The sequence below is a fragment of the Heterodontus francisci genome, chromosome 7, assembly GCF_036365525.1.
Source record: "Heterodontus francisci isolate sHetFra1 chromosome 7, sHetFra1.hap1, whole genome shotgun sequence".
NCBI classification, from domain to species: Eukaryota; Metazoa; Chordata; class Chondrichthyes; order Heterodontiformes; family Heterodontidae; genus Heterodontus; species Heterodontus francisci.
Genome location: NC_090377.1, coordinates 123,358,727 through 123,380,572, shown reverse-complemented (window position 1 = coordinate 123,380,572; position 21,846 = coordinate 123,358,727). Strand labels below are relative to the sequence as shown.

Here is a 21,846-nt window from a genome sequence, read left to right as displayed (position 1 = left end):
CTACATGCCCTGTAACAAGCTATCAATGAGCTTTGTTATGAACGCTGGACTTTGTAGCATGATTATGTTTTAAAAACTGTGATTTTTAATGTAGTTTAAGATGGAGTCAGAGAGGTCAGGTGACCTCATATCAACTCTGCTTAAAGAAAAGACAGGGATCTTAGTTTCCAGGACAACAAGGAACGCAGATCAAAAACATTTTTGAAAAGCAGAGACTGCAGGGGTGTAAAAATCTGAAGAACAATGGGTTCCACCCTCCCAGACTTTCAGATCATGATCAACCAGTCAGCGGTTCTGAAAATGTAAAAACGAATGGCAGTTGCTAACACCTGGAAACAATGGAAAGCCGAGGTGGCTCTGCTGCAACCAGACTTGTGGACTTTGCATACTGGAAAAGACAATTGGCTCTTGACATCTGATTCTGGATAAATTCAACAGATTTTCAGAAGGTAGGCAGGCAGGCTGTAAGGAAGACCGGAAGAAGGTCAGCAGTGGCAGCCTCAGAGAGGAGAAAGAGGAAACACCTGCTCTCAGAAGACCGATACAGCAAAAGGCTGTGAAGATTTCAACCTGTTTTGAAAGTTGAGATTTGTGGAGAAGTAAAAGACCAACAGGATCACCAGAATCGCCTTATTCATGGAAATCCAGGTCGAAAGTGCTTGGAAGAAGTGAGGCAAGAGGACACGGACTTTGGAAAAGGTCTGGGAGATCCAACCCATTGCAACTAGGAGGGATTTGGGACTTTTAACTGCAAGGAATTTGTCATCAAGGAGGACTTTGTAACGTATAAGTGTGGTGTGAAGATTTCATGTGTTATAATAAATGAAGAAAAATATCTCTGTAATTTGGGGTCTCAGTACTATTTAGTTAATGGGGATTTCTTTTAGTTTAGTTGTTCTGACAAAAGTCTTAAAACGTGAAATGGCATCATGGAATTCTTTAAATTGGTCTGGGGAGTTCATGTCTCGTGTTTTACCGTTAACAGTCTCACCGAGGTCATAACAGCTCTTTAACAATCTTAACTGCACCTATTAGTGCATCGGGTGGGTTCTTGGGGCTGCCCTGCCCCCACCCTGGTGAAACTCACCAGCGACGGGAAACTGGCTTGCTGGCCAGCGCCAGTATTTTGATGACTCGCCCGCCTCCATTCTTGTCCCTTGCGGGACCGAAAAGTCCTGCCTGTGGTCTTTTCTGGCCTCCCTTTAAATGCATCTACACAATTTGCCTCAACTGCTCCATGTGGTAGCGAGATCCACATTCTGATCACTCTCTGGATAAAGAAGTTTCTCCTGAAGTCATTATTGGATTTATTAGGGACAATCATTGATTCCTAGTTTTGGACCTCTGCACAGTGGAAACATTTTCTCTTCTCTACCTATCAAACCCTTCATAACAATTTTCCTCGCATTCTGAGCCCTGTTGGTGCTTTCAAGATATTGGTTGAATACTAAACAGTGGAGGTGAGGGGCAGAAGGCAAAAAAAAAGGCTGAATGTGGTGAATGACATGAACAGCTGCAAATCAAAATGGCAATAGCCTTAGCAACCCAATGAACAATAATGTGCATTTATATAGTGCCTTTAACCTCGTAAAGCATCGTAAGGCACTTTGCAGGAGCATTATCATATGAATGAGCCACAAAAGGAGATATTAGAGCAGATGACCAAAAGCTTGGTCAAAGAGGAAGGCTTTAAGGAGCATCTTGGAGGAGGAGAGAGAGGTAGAGAGGTGAAAAGGTTCAGAGAGGGCGTTCCAAAGTTTAGGGCCTGGGCAGTTGAAAGCACGGCTGCCAACGGTGGGGCAAAGGAAATCAGGGAATCGCAAGGGGCTAAAATTGGTAGCGCGCAGAGATCTCGGAAGATTGTAGGGCTGGAGGAGGTTACAGAGGTAAGAAGGGGTGAGGGAATGGAGGGATTCGAGCACAAGGATGAGAATTTTAAATTTGAGACATTGGCGGACGAGGAGCCAATGTAGATCAGCAAGCCCAGGATGGGTGAATGTAACTTGGAGTTATTAAGCATGGTCTACTTGACTCCCCTAAATTGTGCACTGGTTAAAAAGTGCATGCCTAAGGACTAAGTCATGCAAATCAGAGGTCACACCTTTGATCCCTGCCCTGTGCTGAATTAAATAGTATCAGCTAGCTGAGCATTAAGTGACCTCTGTGTATTTGTCACCCAGGAGAGGTACAAAAGAGATGTCACCAGCAGTGGAGCTATACACCAGCTTTGGGAGAATAAAAGGAGATAATTGAGGGGAGAAGAAAATATAAAGAAATTCATCCATTAAATTATTGGGTCAGATCTTGGAGTGGGGCATCTTAGGCGTGCATCATTAGTTAGACTTTTACCTGCACTCCTCGCAGCTCAAAAAAGAACTGCACCATAATCTACTGGAAGTGCAAGCTGATAATGGCGCAGTGAGGGCAACGGGGCATTTGGGACCTTCGTGGGCAATAGGACCAACAGTCTATCTCCTTAAACAATGGGATTTCAGGATTGCAAAAGCAACAGAGGGAACAAAGAGAAGGAAATGGGGGAATTAGAGTTACATCAGGTACAGAAAGAGAGAGGAAAGACTGGATTTAGTGAGAGAGAGAAGAGATGAACGAAAAAAAATAACATTTTTAAAATCTCTAAGAACAATTTATCACCTGAAGGAATGAGACTCCACCGTTTAACTTGTTCAATTTCTGGGATCGAGAGGTTGATTGGTACTACATTAACAATTAGCACATTGTTAGATAAAAAGTTGGGATCTCCCATTTCATTATTTTCTCCCCTCTTCACACTACATGCCATTATCCAGGCATATCCCAGAAAAGGAAAAGCACAAAAGAGGCCTAGGCCTATTTAATCAGTTTCTCCAACACATTTGTGACAATGCACTGCCCATATTGTGGTTAAAATAGAACTTATGATCAAGGGGGTGCATGGTGCAGGGCGCACAGAGGGGAGGAAGGAATTATTGGCATAAACACCAAGATTTAGGAAATGCATTGACTCCCAAAACAAATTCCCCCCTCAATGTGTTACATGCAATAAGAATAGATTTTCTGTAAAGAAATAGCCACAGTTTCTAGTAACCTCACCAGCCAAACTCAAACTGTGCAGCTCTACATAGTTAACAGAGATTTACTTCAGTTGAGAATTTACTTACAATTGGAGAGGCTGAATGTCTGATCATGCAGAGATGATAAACGATCCTTTCTTTAATGTTTGCTGTAAATCTAGATTTCTACATGCAGTAAAGTGCTGGAACTGGTTCATAAACCAGAAATAAAAGTGGTTAAGGTCATGGCTGTTGTGAGAAATACTTATAACCACCCAAAATGTTATAGGATATTAAAACCTAATCTTAGCTCAGTGAACTATTTAACCACCATGTAGCCAACACAAACTGAATAGGTACCATGATGTACCTAACACAGCATGGGAACTATTTGATTAATTTGAAACAAGCTCTGGATTACCCTCCCTATAGCTCTCAGCCTCTCCACCTTGCTTTCCTCCTTTAAGACACTCCTTAAAACCTATCCCTTTGACGAAGCTTTTGGTCATCTAATATCCCCTTTTGTGGCTCAGTGCGATACTTTGTTTAATAATGTTTCTGTGAAGCGCCTTGGGACATTTTATTATTTTAAAGGCACTATATAAATATAAGCTGTTGTCCTTGTTATCATATTACAGATTGGTTTAGACATTGCTGAATAAAATGTTTAAATATCTGCATAATGCTGTAGTCAGTTATAAATTATCAATGGGACCAGATCATTGGTGCCCTTCCACCCTCCATAAACGTGAACTCATCCAAAATTCTGCTGCTTGTATTCTAACTCGCACTAAGTCTCGCTCACCCATCACTCCTGTGCTCACTGACCTACATACATTGGCTCCCGGTCAAGCAACACCTCAATCTTAAAATTCTGATCCTTGTTTTCAAATCCCTCCTTATTTATTTTATTTATTTAGAGATACAGCACTGAAACAGGCCCTTCAGCCCACCGAGTCTGTGCCAACCATCAACCACCCATTTATACTAATCCTACATTAATCCCATATTCCTACCACATCCCCACCTTCCCTCAATTCCCCTACCACCTACCTATACTAGGGGAAGTTTATAATGGCCAATTTACCTATCAACCTGCAAGTCTTTGGCTGTGGGAGGAAACCAGAGCACCAGGCGAAAACCCACACAGTCACAGGGAGAACTTGCAAACTCCGCACAGGCAGTACCCAGAATCCCAGAATTGAACCCGGGTCCCTGGAGCTGTGAGGCTGCGGTGCTAACCACTGCGCCACTGTGCTGCCCTGCTTGGTAGGACTCCAGCCAGTGGTGAGTTTTCCCCTCCGTAACTTCCTCAGCCCTACAACCCTCCGAGATCTGTGTATCTCAAATTCTGGCCTCTTGTGCATCCCCAATTTCCACCACTCCATCATTCGTGGCTGTGCTTTTAGCTGCCTAGGCCAAAGCTCTGGAATTCCCACTGCAAGCCTCTCCACCTCTCTTCCTACCTCCATTACCAAGCTTTTGGTCACCTGTCTTAACATCTCCTTGTGAAGATGGGTGTCAAATATTGTTTGATAACAGTCCTGTGAAGGACCTTGGGTATTTTTAGCAACACAAAAAATGTTATATCCATGCATGTTGTTGTTGCTGCTGTTATTATATTTAAAAAAAAAACAGTTGAACTGCTGGAACTTAGCCATGCTCCAGCACAGAGCAGTAGGAGCACAGTTCACATACTTGACTTCCGGCATTGAGAGCTGCTGGTTTCGGCTGCACGTGTTAGAAGTTATCGAGCGGGAGTCAGCCAGTCCCACACAAGAGGGAGGGGAACCTGGAAGATTTGTCACGCCCAAATTACTCTCTCACACAAAACCCTCACTGCAAAGAGAATGCAGGAACTGTGGCCGAGACCTGACCAGAAAGTTAAACGATCCATCCATTTGGGCAAGGCTTAGCATGAGCTGCTGGAAGAGCAAGAGTATAGCAAGAAACATAAATCAGGAACAAATAAAAATGTATAATGGGGGCAATTTTAACTCAACCTGTCCATTGGGAAACTGAAGGTTTTACACCCCGCCCGGCTATTCTCTCCGTTGAAATCAGTGGAGTGTAATATTGCGCGGGGTGTAAAACCAACATTCTAAATGATCCTGTAGGTTTCCTGTCCGGTGCGAACGTTTAAAATTATTCCAGTCCTGGGCAACACGTAACCTGCACATTCAGCCTGAATGACCCATGTGTGGTCATTAATTTTACTGGGTTCTCTCTCATCAAGTGGCTGTGCATCACCTAACATTTACAACCACCATTTGTTTCTTTTAAAATCTGCAATACTTACAAGAGTGCCGCTTCATTGACACCTCTGAGCTTAAGAGGGTCAAATCAAATTTTAGGGCTTACAAGCAAGAAAATCCCAATGGCAAAGCTCCTTCTAAACACTATCTTGAGCATTTAGTATCCGTGCAAACACTTCTGAGTTAAATTGGACACAGCATATCGAATGAGCTGCTTGCCCTGGTTTTGTGCAGGGGGATATTGTCTTTTCTTACTCGCAATTCGACAGGCACTTGAAAGAAATGATTAAGAGAAAGCACTGGGTCATAAATCAATGCCCAAATGCAAGAGTTCATCTGGAGAGTGCTGCCCTAATGACTTACAGCCATTATCCAAACTCTAGCCTCACGGTATCTGACCAGACACTTGAACTGACAAAGGAATGCCCCTGATCTACTGGATTTAACTGTTCTAATGAGGGAAGTCAAAACCTGCACAAGATATTCTGTGCCTCGGTTGCACTGGCCTTTTCTTCAAGTGTTTCTACATCAAATTAAAAACAAAATTCAATTTGAGCAATTTGAATGCTCCCTTGCCACCCACCTTTGCAGTTGTCTCTGCTGACCCTTTTATTTTCTGAAAATGTTGATTTGTCCTGGGGTAGGGAAAAAGGAGCAGGCTATTCAGCCCCTCCAGTCTGTTCCATCATTCACACCATCATGACGTGCATATATCACCATTCCTTCAGCGTCGCTGGGCACAAATTCAGGAACTCCCTACTTAACAGCACTATGGGAGCACCTTCACCACACGGCCTGCAGCAGTTCAAAGGAAAGACTAACCACCACCTTCTTAGGGCAACTAAAGATGGGGAATAAATGCTAGCTTTGCTATCAATGCCCAAACCCCAAAATAAAATTTTAAAAAGCACCATTCGAACAGGGATTGTTGTCCTTTCAGTGGAGAAGGTTAAGGGGAAATATAATAGAGGTGTTCACAATAATTATATTTGATACAATAGATAGGGAGAAACTGTTTCCATAGACAGGAGGGTGGGTAAGCAGAGGACACACATTTAAGATAATTCACAAAAAATCCAGGGCAGTGCATTAACAATTAATAGAAATTGTTTTATGAAAAGAGTTGTTATAATCTGGAATGCACTGCCTGAAAGGGTGGTGGAAGCAAATTCAATAGTAACTTTCAGAAGGGAATTGGATATATACTTAAGAGGAAAAATTTGCAGGGCTAATGAGGAAAGAACAGGGAAGTGAGAGAAATTGGATAGCTCTTCCAAACAGTCAGCACATGAAAGGAGTTGAACGTGCTCTATGGTTCTACAAAGTAAGGTCATCGTAACAATAAATGCTGCACGACAGGATCACAGGCACAGATTGGTCTAATATGATTTCAAACTTCTTTGAGGAATTAACAATGACATGCACAGTAAAAGCTTTGTCCATTAAATGTAACCACAATGTCCACTTTATACAGCATTTTTTGTATCAACACAGCAAGCAATGATTTTGGCTTCTATGCAGTGTAAGGATTGCCCATTATAATTATGTCCAAAGTAAGTAGAACTCTCTGAATTCACAAGATAATTACTGGGAATCAGGTTTTGCAGATCACAGGAATTGTGGCTGCATTTGGTAAGGAAGGAAGCTGAGAAAGTGCCACTCAAAAGGTTAAAACAACAGTGCGCAATGTAAACTGGGATGGAAGGCCACAAATGATGTCAATGCTAAATCTTGGAATGACTTCTCAAAGCCTTCCCCTGCTTCCCAACCTTACAGAGCTGCCACATAGCCCTTTTTTTTCTAAATTAAGACATTATGCACTTGATGAGACCAGTTGGTCACTCTCAAGAAATTCCCTGTCATTAGCCTGGCAAAGATCAGCAAGAAGTTTTATTTCATGTATTATCTGCCATACCCCAAGTGCTTGGCAGAAGAAATAGGAAGAGAGGCATAGTGTGTTATTCTGTAAACAACTGTAAGCGGCATTTGACCCAGTAACCAAGTTACAGCTCAGGGATACGTGGTGCAGTCCAAAGACATTACAGGCCAGTGACACAGAACTATATAATTTACTCAGTAGCTGCTTTTATGTTGTGTTATAGTAAGTACTGCATTCTCAATGAGCAGGTCTCACACAGCAACCTGCAGCCCAAAAGTAAACTTATCAAGATTCTTCAAGTACAGTGTCTAGGAAGACCTATTGTACCTAGCGTTCCCACCTGGTGGTCTTAGCAAATAATGGCAGGGTTAATTTTGAAATATAAGCAGCTGCGCATGAAGTGTGAGGTATTGTCGGTGCCATGGTCCCAAGACTTTAAGCTTTGGAATTTCCTCCTTAAACTCTTCGCCTCTCTCCTCCTTTAAGACGCTCCTTAACACCTATCTCTTTGACTGAGCTTTTGATCACCTGTCCTAATATCTCATGTAGCTCGGTGTCAAATTTTATTTGATAATCGCTCCTGTGAAACTCCTTGGCACATTTTGTTGTATGCAGCCAGTTTGCAGTACTCATTTATATTAACGACACCTTTCAGCATAGAGTCTAATGGTAATGAGAGTGAGCGGAAAACATGGTGGGATTTTGCCAGACTGGTGTGGTTAAAGCTCTAATATATGGAGCTTAATCATCATCACCCAGGTACACTCCCCTGTGAATTCTGTAAAGATTGCACTTCACAGTGATATCAATGCAGTCTCTCCCCAACTTCAATCAATGTCACTTTGGTGTTACTTTTAACCATGATTAACACTACTTTCATCTTATTAAGATCACAGTATAGATTACAAGAAAGCTACAGATGGCAGGCAGAGCACAAGGATCTAATTTAATCCTGGGGTTTCAAATGACATCTATAATCCACTCAGTTTTGGCGCATTAAATGACAATAGGGTGCAAACTATTTTTAATTTATCTTCTTTATATTCTCTGTTTATTTTAATTGGTTTTGTGAGTGACAGGTTGGATACTTGGCTCTTACCCAAATCCATGCTCTTCGAATTGCTGATTTTGCCAGGAGACTGCCGCTTGACAGCAGTGCTGGGCTGACTTTCTGCACCTCCGGCCATCGGCCTTTGTTGCAGCAATTGTGAAGCAGAATTGAGCTCCGAGCTGTGGAGAGCACAAGAGAGTGTCAAGCAGAATCAAATAACATATTTAAAAAAAAGCTTTTGCCACAACCTCATATCAGATGGCAGCATTGTCGCAGCTATAAATTGTAAATATGGGCCAGTGTTGGGCATTCATTGTTGCAGTGAATTGACAGACACACTGTCAGCTATTGCTCAGTGGGTAGCACTCTTGCCTCTGAGAAGGTTGTGAGTTCAAGTCCAGATACTTGAGCACCAATAGCACTCTAGGGAGAAAAGAAAGAAATGCCTGGCTCGTGTGCTAATATCCATAATAACGCTCGCAGAGATATGATGCTCAGTGGCAGCAGAGTTGGGCTATTGCTCTGGAATGTTTCTGGCATTCAGTCGAAGGCATATTTCTAAGGACGCTCAAGGCTAATCTCACAGAATAAATTATTAACACACACAAGATAGCATTAACAAACACTCTTAAAACACAACAGCACATTAGTCACTCTGCAGAGACTCCAGATTGAGTGACACGGCTCATAACTGGGTGGCACATGTGCCTGGCATTTCTATTATCCTTCCTCAATTTCATCCAATTAAAGAGTAAATGCTGACTTCCAAAATAAACTGTTATCAATGATCAATATTTAGTCCTGTGTTGAAATTTTAATTGCTTTCTTCCAAGCATCTGTGTCCAATATTTATCCCTCAACTGACATCACTGTAACAGATTATTTGGTCATTATCACATTATTGTTTGTGAACCTCACTATGTGCTAATTGTTGCCATGTTTCCTACATTACAACAGTGATCACACATCTAAAATACTACATTGGCTGCAAAGTTCTTTGGAACATCCTGAGGTCATGACAGGTGCTATATAAAGGCAAGGCTTTCTTTCTTTCTTCTAACAGTGTGAGGAGCTAAATTAACATCAATAGAGATTCAATCAGTACTTCCAGCAAGCTACAGCTACGCACATTACTAAGTTAAAGACTAGGGTTAACTTCTGTTTACGAACCTCTTTTCTTCATGAAAAGGCCACATTTTGTATACTCCCATGACCTCTTCTTCTTCAGGATGTGGTGGAACCGGAGGTAGAATTTCAACCTCTCCCTCATCAGTCGCTGAAAATATTAACAAACAAGACTGTAAAACAGTACCCTGAAAACTGCAAGATCTAGAAACAATTTTGCTTATTGGATTCTATACAGTGGGAGTGAATAATGAGTGGATCAGTTCACTAGAGCAGGTTACCTTCAGTAAAAAGGAGACACAAAATAACAGGCATATGATCCTAGCCACTCACTGCATGGACACTTTCCACTACCCAAGAAGCTGGTGTCCACAAAGAACATTGCCTCCAAATCTCAACCTAAAATATTACTGCGGATTGCTACAGCATTACAAAATACCCTTGATCTTGGAGAACTTGATTCCTTCAGAAGAACTCCTTCCAGGCACTGGCCTTGGATGAAAACACTGACGTACCCTAAATCAAGTGAGAGTTAGGGATGGCAGAGACTGGTGCCAATATGACCAAGTGGAAGCTGAGAAATAATTGCAGATGTGAATGTGGAGATCACAGGCAAACTCATGGGCCCTGGCCTGATGCCCCATCAATATGCTGTGCTATTCAAGACAACTGACAGCATTAGATCTTGAAAGCAATTATGTTGCGACAAGTTATGATGATGATGATGGCAGCTTTGTGCTTGGTAAGGGAATGTGTTTCGGTGGAGTTCTCTATGTAAGGTTCACCTACATAACAACAGTGACTGCATTTCACTAAAATAACGCAACGATTATGAAGTGTTTTGGTACATTCAGAGAACATGAAGCAGCGCTATATAAATGCAAGGTCACTCTTTATTGCCTGCTGATGCTGAGTATTTGAAGCAGGCGTTAGGCCAACAGTGCCAATGATGGCTGAGAGTAGGAAGGGAAACTAAAGATGGCAAGTTAAGGATGGCAATAGATTATAAGAAGAGGCTTATATTATTGCCAAGAAAAGTTCTAAGCCTGAGGATTGGGAGAGTTTTAAAAACTAGCAAAGGATGACCAAAGAATTAATAAAGAGGGAGAAAATAGAATGAGAGTGAACTAGCAAGAAATATTAAAACAGATTGTAAGAACTTCCACAAGTATGTAAAAGGAAGAGAGTAGCAAAAGTAAACCTGAGACAGAAGAAATTATAATGGGGAATAGGAAATGGCAGAACGTGAAACAAATATTGTGTGTCTGTCTCCACAGTAGAAGACACAAAGAAATACCAGAAATAGTGGGAACCAAAGGTCTAATGAGAGTGAGGAACTTAAAGTAATTCATATTAGTAAAGAGAAACATCCTCAGATTCTAAAAGAGGTGGCTGCAGAGATGGAGGGTCGTGAATCTTTGGAATTCTCTACCCCACAGGGTTATATATTAAAGACTGAGATCGATAGATTTTCGGACTCTAAGGGAATCAAGGGATGTGGCGATTAGGTGAAGAAGTGGAGTTGAAGTCAAAGATCAGCTATGATCTTATTGAATGGTGGAGCAGGCTCAAGGGGACACATGGTCTACTCCTGCAGCTATTTCTTATGTTCTTTTGGGAGCAAGGTCTCTATTTTCAATGAGCTGCTAATGGTGATACAGTTTGCAATGTGCAAAGAAAGGAACGTAAAGAATACAATAATGCATGTAAGACGATGCAGCCATATGGTCCATCAAGCGTGCTCTTCCCACAAGCTTTGCACAATCTACCCTACCCTCGACTCTACCTCACATATTCTATTTCCAAGGAAAGGCCATTGCGAGAATTCCCCTGCCTACCACCAAAATCCAGAAATGTATGTAAACCTATGGTATGCCACTCATCCTCGGGCTGAGATATATCTGCCCACTGCCGATTTCAGCAGTGGGTGACAAAACGGCGGCCCACTTGGGCTACATGTCATAGAGACACCACTATCTTCCATGCGGCGGCTCATTTAAATAGCAGGGGCAGGCCGTCCACCCAACACCACCCCCCCCGCCAACTCACACAGAGGGGGTGGACTGTCCATCCCCAGCAATGGCATCAGCTGCCTGTGCGCAGGCACTGATTCAATTTTTAAAGGGCTGTCAGCCCTACAGGGAAATTTAAATATTTAAAGGTGAAGTGAATAAAAATAAATACATACATTTCTTTTGCCCCTCTCCCACCCCCCCAATAACAATGAAATTAATTATTTGCCCTTCCCCCCCCCACAAAACCCTTAACTTTACAATCTGATCTTGCCCCCCCCCCCCCACTCCAAACTGCACAAACTTTCAACTCCAACCCTTCCCACCATTCCCTACACCCATGACGTTAACTTGATCCCGTTCCCCTCCCGCACCGATAAACTTACCTCCTCCCCCTCCCCACCAGTGTGGTGCCCATTTTTCCCGGATGGGGATCTGAAGGTGCGCGAGTGCCGGCCACCAGGCCGAAGATTGCAACCGGACACCAGGCAGCAACGTGAGATTAATTAATTCACTTGTTTTAATTTATTTAAATATTTAAATTGCAGTCCTGTCACTAAGGCCACCACGAGGCCTCGCTGCCACCGGTAATATCGGGCTGGGCGCTGCTGGCATCAGAGTGCCTGACGGGCCTCATCTGGGGCTATCTTCAGCCACCCCCCCAGCCCCACGCCATGGATCCTAACGTCGAGGGCTCCATATAATCCAGCCCCTCAACTGGCTGCTTTTCTTAGTATATAATTTCTGTTCTCCCGACAGCTCAGAAATGATGATCTGAATGGACCAAAAAGTTAACAGTGAATGGAACCACAGATGTAAACTGAAGCCTATAATTTATAAACTTCCACCTCCTATAAATTTTCTTCTTTATAAAATATTGCATACAATCCAGGTATTAATCACTTAGATAACACATTAATCTATCTTCAACTTGCTGCATAGGAACAGGAGGCCATTCAGCCCCTCGAGACTCTTCTGCCATTCAGTGAGATCATGGGTAATCTGTATGTTAAGTCTATCCTTGGTTCAATAACCCTTAATAGTTTTACCTAACAAAAATCTGTCAATCTCAGTTTTGAAATTTTCAAATGAACCCCCGCCCCCCAGCTTTCTGAGGAAGGGGGTGTGTTCCAGACTTCCACTGCTCTTTGTGTGAGTATGTGCTTCACCCCTAAACAGCCTAGCTCTAATTTTAAGATTGCGCCTCTTTATTCTGAATTCTCCCCCAAAGGAAACATGTAATCCTTGAATCATCTGAAACACCTCAATTTGATCATCCATTAATCTTCTATACTCTTAAGCCATGCAACCTGTGCTCATAGTTTAACCCCATTGGGTAAATGAATTTGCTTCGACAACACTAGATGCTTACCTATTGTCACCCTCTCTCGGGCACCAGGTGATTGAGTGCGCCACTGGCTGGCACCATTACTGCTGTGAGTGTCGTGTATTTTCACACCACCAACTTCCAGGCGATCCTGAGAACACAAGACACATTTGTCAGGTTTAATCAACAGGTTTGTTCAACAACGCTGCCTTTCTGACTAAAATTTCTAATATCAAACATTTACAATGTTAAAATTTGGGCCAGATCAGTGATTGTTGGATTCAAAAGCTCCAGGTAATTTAAGAAATCTCTTCAAGAACTTTATTCAATACATTGTTGAGTATCTTGATCCCCACTCCCCCTACCTGGTTGTCCTGCAGGATGGTGTTACAGCAGCAAGACTTGGTAATCTCAACAGAGAGGCATACACCTATCATGAAGCATGACAAGGAAATCCTTCTTTATTTAAATTTTTTGGAATTTTCTCTACTTTGTTTCTTATACTTTCCTCACGATTTGGACACTTTCAATGGATGGAAAATCCCAGGATCCAGATTCAACCTTAACGATTGGGAGCTGCGGGTAGGTTACAGTCCCATTGGCTTTTACTCAAATGATTTGTCAATCTCCAGAAGACTGCTGTTGATGAGCAAATAAAGATAATATGGTGAGAAAGAGGGATAGAAAGACAGATAAAAAGAAATAAATGGTAAAGCATGAGGAGGAGAGTGGAGGAGGAAGGAATGGGAGAGGGAGACGAAGGGAGAGGGGGAGGATTTGAGGGAGGGCGAGAGGGAGAGGTAGGAATGGAGGGGGGTTGAGGGAGGGAGGGAGGGTGTAAGAGGGAGGATAGGGAAAAGGGAGATAGGAAGAGGATAGATAAGAGAGGAGACAAACTGACAGAACTCAGAAGACAGAAAATGGATCATTATGGATCACAAAGTCAAACAGAGACCAAAAAAGAAAATGCACTCTATGAAAATGATCCTGGCCAACATTACTGAAGCAGGTCTGCTTCGTTGATCAGCTGCCACGTGATCTCCAAGGATGAGCCCTACTCACCACAAAACTGGCAGATCACTGGGAGTAAGAAACAATTATAAGCACGCCCGCGACCTACCCAGAGTAAGCATTTACCAAGCAAGGCGCTTACCCACAAAAACAAAGAAATGAGTGTGATAACATGTCTTATGAGAATTCTCTATAAGAGAGGGAGCTATAGGAAATGGGCTTTTATCAAAGAAGGCTAATTATCGGGCAAGTTAAAGCAAGGAGCTATTCTTTTGCTTTTTTTTAAAAACCAAGCATGAACACCGCATGACCAATTATGGTCCATCATAATGTGTTCATGTGAGTTTCAAAAAAAAAAAATTCCCAATAACCCAACTACCCAATAACCAAATTTCTTTTCCTGTTCCATCATTGGTCAGGAAATATAAAGTTCGGTCACACAGGTGACCTTCAGTTGAACCCACAGTCACTTGGTTAAAAACACTGAGGTCCGCACCCACTGATTATTCACGGGTGTTGCTGCTGGAATGCTGGGAACAACAGCACGAGTTCAGAAAAGATGACGAAAATAGAATAATAGAATCACAGAGCACAGAATGCCATTCAGCCACTCGGCCCATTATATCCGTGTCGACTCTATGAAAAAGCTATTCAATTAGTCCCACTCCCCTGCTTTTCCCATAGCACTGTAAATTCTTCCGTACCAAGTATATTTCAATTCCTTTTTAAAGTTATTATTGAATCAGCTTCCATCACCCATTCAAGCAGTGCATTCTAGATCACTACATAAAAAAACTTCTCATCTCCCCTCTGATTCTTTTGTCAATTATCTTAAATCTGTGTCCTCTGGTTAAATAAAAAAAGGATTCTTTTTAAATGAAGAAAAAGCATCTGGCCCAATGGTCCAATCTCATCGAAAGTTAAGAGGATTTGTGTGACTTTGTTCTTCTAAATCAGTCTGTCTGAGAATTTCTCTGCAAAAGGCTTTCTGGAATATTTTTAGAGCATTTGAAGCATTATCGCTTGCAAATTTCTTCTCTCTTTCCCCCAACTCCACAATCTTCGCTCGGCCTCCCCTGACGGCAGTACCTTGTGATCGGATACAGTTGCATTGGCATTGGAAGTCAGAGTCGCATCATCTTTATGCACCAGCCTAGACAGTAACTCTGGCTGACCTTTTCGTTAACGAAGACGAGAGGCAAAACAGTAGCATAATGCGTGACAGCGCGGCTGAGATCAGTTATCTCGGCATGACCGGGAAATGAACTTGGGACCTCCTCAGTCTGCATGCTTTGGTACCAACCCCACGCAGTGCTTTTAGACACTATCCCATACAGAGGGAGCAGTTCACTAAATGAACAGTCGGATGATGGCTGCACTGTCACATCAACATCTTTGCAAAATCCCTACACACCTTACCAGCCATAACTATTTCAAATAACAAAAATCAGTATACTTCTGAACTTTGCTAGCCAAATGTTTGGCATTCTTACAGCATAAATAGAAGGAAGAGGCCACTCGGCCCATCATATCTGTGTGGACTTGATGAAAGAGCTATTCAATTCAGTTCACTCCCCTGCTCTTTCCCCATAGTCCTATAAAGTTTTTCCCCTTTAAGTATATATACAATTTCCTTTTCAATGTTACTATTAAATCTGCTTCCATCACCCTTTAAGGCCATTCAAGACCAAAACTACGCACTGCGTAAAAAAAATTATTTTTCATCTGGTCTCTGGTTCATTTGTCAATTATCTTAAACCTGTCTCACTGGGAAATGTCACCCATGCTACACCCTTATAACTCCACCACTCACAAGTTGTATGAGAACATTCTCAATAGTGGAACCTGAGTGAAGGGTGAGGGGGATACGCTTTTAGGGCAATTGCCTTTTGTTTAGTTGGTATCACTCTCACCTCTGAGTCAGGGGTTATGCATGCAAATCCCACTCCAGAGATGTGAACACATAAATTAGGCTGACATTCCAATGCAGTACTGAGGAAGTGTTGCACTGTCAGTCGAGCAGTCTTTCAGATGAGAAGTTGAACTGAGGGCCCGTCTGCCCTCTCAGGTGGACATAAAGATCTCATGCCACTATTCAAAGAGAAGCTGGGGTGTTCTCCTTGGTATCCTGGCCAATATTTATCCCTCAACCTGTACTTAGAATAGATTATCTAGTTATTATCCTGTTTGCTCTTTGTCGGACCTTGTTGTGTGCCAATTGGCTGTCATGTTTCCTGCATTACAAGTGACTGCATTTCAAAAGTGTTTCATTGGCTATAAAGTGTTTTAGGTTGCCCTGAGGTCACGAGAGCTGCTATGTAAATGTATTTTTTTTATTTATAAACTCTAAGTCGTTCAAATTCCATTTTTATTTAATGGAACTTAAACAATACCAGTGTTTTTGGGGAATCGCATTCCGCGTTTCCTTTTGTTTATAATTCGGGCTACTGGGTTCAGGTTACTGAAGGAGTCAAATTCTGTTTTCATTACACAAAGTTTCTGAATGATCATATTCAATGACTCTGCCCGTTGTTCTGAGATTTTTCCAGTGTTTTCAGGTTCAAATTCCATTACTCCTCCAGACATTCACGAGCGTTTTGGGACTCACGTGTCACAATTTCATCCATCTTTCTCAGAAACCACCAGCCTTGCCTGCAATTCTTGATGCATCACCACATTACACAGGAATCAGTGACTGTGATAATTACAACAGTGGGATTAACAAGCAATATTCTTCAGCTATTTATTGAGGAGCGAAGAAGGGAGGGTGATGGAATAGAAATTCTTGATACTGTATAAAATTCTAAGAATAAATTCTAATAAAAATGTAACCCCACGATATAAGAAAGGAGGGAGAGAGAAAACAGAGAACTACAGACCTGTTGGCCTGACATCAGTAGTAGGGAAAATACTAGAATCTATTATAAAGGATGAGATAACTAGACACTTAGAAACTAATGGTAGATTGGGCAGAGCCAACATGGATTGCTGAAAGGAAAATCATGTTTGACAAACCTGTTCGAGTTTTTTGAGGATGTAATTAGCAGAATAGATAAGGGGAACCAGTGGATGTTGTGCTTTTGGATTTTCAGAAGGCTTTCGCTAAGGCCCCACACAGGAGGTTAGTAAGCAAAATTAGAATACGTGGGATTGGGGGTAATATACTGGCATGGATTGAGAATTGATTAACGGACAGAAAACAGAGAGTAGGAATAAACTGGTTATTCTCAGATTGGCAGGCTGTGACTAGTGGGGTACCGCAAGGATCAGCGCTTGGGCTCAAGCTATTCAGAATCTATAGCAATGATTTGGATGTGGGGACCAAAATGTTTCCAAGTTTGCTGATGACACAAAACTAGGTGGGAATGTGAAATGAGAATAGAAAGTGCTGGAAATACGCAGGCGATCTTGCAGCATCTGTGTAGAGCAATGCGAGTTGTGAGGAGGGTGCAAGGAGGCTTCAAGGGAATTGAGACGGCTAAGTAAGTGGGCAAGAACATGGCAGATGGAATATAATGTGGAAAAATGTGACATTATCCACTTTTAGTAGGAAAAAAAGAAATACAGTGTATTCCTTAAAAGGTCAGAGATTGGGAAGTGTTGATATCCAAAGGGACCTGGGTGTCCTTGTTCATAAGTCACTGAAAGCTAACATGCAGGTGCAGAAAGCAATTAGGAAGGCAAATGGTATGTTGGCTTTTTTTGCAAGAGGATTTGAGTACGGGGTAAACAAGTCTTGTTGCAATTGTATAGCGCCTTGGTGAGACCACACCTGGTATAGTGTGTACAGTTTTGGTCTCCTTACCCAAGGAAGGATATATTTGCCATAGAGGGAGTGCAACGAAGGGTCACCAGACTGATTCCTGGGATGGCAGATTGTCCTAAGAGGAGAGATTGAGGAGACTGGGCCTATATTCTCTAGAGTTTAGAAGAATGAGAGGTGATCTCATTGAAACATACAAAATTCTTACAGGGCTTGACAAAGTTGGTGCAGGAAGAATGTTTCCCCTGGCTGGGAGTTCTAGAACCAGGGGCCATTTAGGACTGAGATGAGGAGAAATTTCTTCACTCATGGTGAATCTGCAGAATTCTCCACCCCAGAGGGCGGTGGAGGCTCAGTCATTGAGTATGTTCAAGACAGAGATCGACAGATTTCTAGATATTAAAGATAGCAAAGGATAGGGGAATGGTGCAGGAAATGGCTTTGAGGTAAAAGATCAGCCATGTTCTAGAGGAATGGCGGCGCAGACTCAAGGGGACAAATGGTCTACTCGTGCTCCTTTGATCGACGGTATAAAGTTGGATTTGATGATGATAAATTTTGTTTTGGTGCCAAATGGCAACCTTTATGGCTCCCTTGAAAAGTAAAGCAGTTTTTACACTGGCGCTATTTTAATTAATTTCCCAGGGAACCAGCATCTACTATTTGCAGTGCTAAATCCAGCTTCCATCTCCCAGGAACAGATCCGTAGACCTATATGAATTGAAATGACACCGACAGAAAAGCAGCTGAAGGTTGTGTGTCATAAAGACTTACTGCACTTCGTGATTATAGGTAATACGAGTGAATCCATCAGACATTGCTTATTACCTCCATTTGGTGACTACATTAGTTAGATCTGAGTGAGAAATGAAAGAAAGTATCCCATTATTCATTTTATTCTAAAGAATCCGGTTCAATGGTGCATTGCATTCTTTCACCTCGACTTCATTACATTCATGGCTTAAATTTGACAACTTTTTTTTTGCTTGATAGAGAAATCAAGGACACATTTTTCAAAGCTGCAGAGGAAATACAGCACTGGGAAGGTTTCAGTTGTTTAATCACCAGAACAGCACAGGGATTTTGCTGTACAGAGTTGACAGAAGGAGGCAGATGTCAAAACAATAGAAATCATAAGGGAAAAATAAGAGAAAAACAATCCTACATAAATAAAAGACGGTATTCCAAGTTTCAAATTTTCCCAAGGAAACAGTTTATAGTTTCAAGGCTAGATAATAAAGCACCAGCATTAACAAGTTTAAATTCTTGTTACTATTTTGGTGCACTGCTATCTCAGCTATCTAAGCTCTATGCTCTAGAATTCCCTCCCCAAATCTCTCTCTCCTCCTTAAAAAACAATCTCTACAACCTAGCTTTCGGACACTTGTCCCAATATATCCTTATGTGGCTCGGTATCAAATCTTTATCTGATTATTCTCCTGTAAAGCGCCTTGGGACGTTTTACTATGTTAAAGGTGCTACATAAATGCAAGTTGTCATTGCTGCAATTTATTTAATGGAAAAATAGTTTCTGCTAACTTAGAAACAATCTAAATATCACAGCCAGCCAACGCTTCTTTAGGCGATGAAGTTCTCCACAAAATTCATTCATTTTTTTAATTTGAAGAATTTTTCTACTGTATAGTTTCTTGTTGGTTTTTGTGGTGCTCTGCAGAGTGTCTGAAATGTGGAGTTTTACTCTGTTACAGATAAGTTTCTGTACAAGCTGATTGAGGCAAGAGTGACATATGTGCCAGGAGGCTTTTTTTTTTCCAATGGGGTCAAATATTCAATGTGAGCAAAGAAAGTATTCGTTAAACAAAAACTAATTGATTTCATATAGTGCTTTCATGTAAAAACTAATGTTCCAAGAGGTTTCCCGCCCACCGCCAGCCTGAATGACAGCCTCGAGACCAGCCTGGCTGGAAATCCTACAACACAAGGACACGGCCGTGCTGGGCTGAGAACAGACGGGTCTACTGAGGAATGTGAAAGGGGGTGGTGGTGGCTGGGCACAGCCCGATCGCAAGTGGCGGGAGCAGATTGTGGTCATGGACAGCAAATGGTGATTGGGGATGGGTCTAATTGCAGGAATTAGATGGATAGCTAGCAGGTTGGGGGTGGTGGTGGTGGGTGTTTTTACTGGTAAACCTCTTGGGCCTGGAGGAGGCACTCCTTCTCCTCCTGACCCAAAGTAGTGCTGCAAAGGCACTTAACTTATGGCTGCAGCTCTATCCAACTCCTTTCATCTGCTGGGTTTTGAGGCCACAGAAACCCAGCTGACTATGGTTAAAAAGAGAGCCAGTGTTAAAATAAAGGCATGCAATCCCACTAAAATATTTCAATCACCAACTCACCTCCTGCGCGCAGACTGGTTACCCGTCCCCTTGTCCCGCCTCCCTTAAAACCTGAAGTGGGTGGGTTCCGGTTTTAGATTTTTAGCTTTTTAAACTTCCCACCCGAGCCAAACCAACCCATTTTGGGGAGCTAAAAGCTCCCCCCATCCCCCAGGGTTCAGTGCACGTTTTTAAAAGAGGTGAGGGAGAGATGGATTTTAAAAGTGAGAACAAGAATTTTACATTTAACGCATTGGGAAGATGAAGCACTAATGCCAGTCAACGAGTACAGGAGTGATGCGCAAGTGGGACTTGGTGCAAGGCAGAACACACGTAGCAGAGCTTTAGAGCATGTAGAGAGTAGAGAATGGGAGGCCAGCATACAAAGGACAAAAGAACTTGCATTCACATAGCACATTTTACAACCTCAGAATGTCCCGAAGTGATTTACAGCCAATGAATTACTTTTGAAGTGCAATGTAGGAAACACAGCAGCCAATTTGTGCACAGCAAACTCCCACAAACAGCAATGTAATAGTGCCCAGGTAATCTGTTTTTGTGACGTTGGTTCTGGAATAAATATTGGCCAGGTCACTGAGGAGAATTCTCTTGTCATTATTTGAATAGTACAATGGAATCTTTTACATCCATCTGAGAGGCAGACATGGCCTCAGTTTAATGGCTCAGCTGAAAGACAGCACCTTCAACACCACACTTCAATAGGACTTCATTGACTGCAAAGTGCTATGGAATATCTTGAGGTCATGAAAGGAACTATATAAATGTAAATTATTGTTCTTTCTTTCTAATGCCAGCACTGCCAAATTAAAACATTATTTCTTTAAATGGTTCTCAGGTACTTCCGAGCGATCTTGAACATTAAGCACTTTGTCTTTCCAATTTGTAATTCCCTGCTTGCTGGGAGACAGGAGCCTCATTACATTAAGAGGGAGAAAAAAATGGAATTTGTGTACTAAATAAGAACACCAAACAAGTTAAAGCATCTTTTCCAAAGGCTTTTATTCCATTAAGGCAAACTATTACTAAATTAAAACGCTGCCCAATGGGAGAATGGAAATGTGCAGAGCCAAGCAAGAGTACACTCACTTAAAATTCCTCATCATTCTCTGATAAATTACACGAATCAATACAATAGCGGCAAATCGGTACTCGCCCTAATTAAAGTATCTGGCTTGTAGAACAGATCAGTCACTGCTCTGTGCATTACTGTCTAAAGCAATAAAACCATAAAAGATTGTTTAATGGTGTAAGCTTTACAGACGGAGGTTGTGACGCAACTGCAAAAGGTCGCAGCCTGCTCCCGACATGACCGCCATCTGACTAAATTACCATCGAACATAAAAACACACGCCTGAAAAAAAAACTTTTACATTCACTTCTTCATGCGGAAAATGCAATAAACGAAAGGGCACAGATGTCCACAGAAGAAAGGTCCAGACTTTAAAATACTACGAAAACAAAAAAAAAAGTTTAGATTAGATTCTTGCCTCACGTTTCCATTAGAAGGATTTGGAACCCAGAAGTTAGCAACTAGAAAGGAGAATGCTGATTACATTTGGAAAAATTAGATAACGTAACACAATGTTAAAATGATAAGTGTACTTACTACAGTACCCCAAATAAAACATCAATGCAAGGGAGACTTAAACCATTTAGAAAAATGTTTTAAGCTATGATTTTTGCTCCTCGCCAAATACTTGTTGATTCAATTGAGCCGTATTAGATTATAACATTTAAAGCAAGAAGTAAATGTTTTGATTTCTGTGAGTGCCAACTGAACCAGCCCAATTCTCACAAAACAGACTCTGGTGTCTAGGAACATCTTTCACTGTACCGGACCTCCTCCTATCCATAGGACAGTGTTGTTTTGCACTATCTTTGCGATGATACATTAAACCAAGGCCCTGTCTACACGCTCAGGTATGAACATACGAATTAGCAGCAGCAGTAGGCCACTCGACCCTTCGAGCCTGCTCCGCCATTCAATAAGTTCGTGGCTGAACTGATTACTCCACA

General features: G+C 41.9%; 1 protein-coding gene across 6 annotated transcripts in view; it reads right to left on the bottom strand.

The window, feature by feature from the left end:
- The window catches only part of LOC137372300 (partitioning defective 3 homolog B-like), a 1,025,472-nt gene that overhangs the window by 509,137 nt on the left and 494,489 nt on the right, over positions 1-21,846 (bottom strand). For all 6 annotated transcript variants that reach the window (XR_010975414.1, XM_068036099.1, XM_068036101.1 and 3 more), the window contains 3 exons: positions 12,745-12,850; positions 9,406-9,511; positions 8,284-8,414 (listed from right to left, as the gene is read on the bottom strand). Coding sequence is in view for 5 of the 6 variants with exons in the window: in XM_068036099.1 (XP_067892200.1) it covers positions 8,284-8,414; positions 9,406-9,511; positions 12,745-12,850 (343 nt within the window). In the remaining variant the exon portion in view is untranslated. The remainder of the gene's footprint in view (positions 1-8,283; positions 8,415-9,405; positions 9,512-12,744; positions 12,851-21,846) is intronic.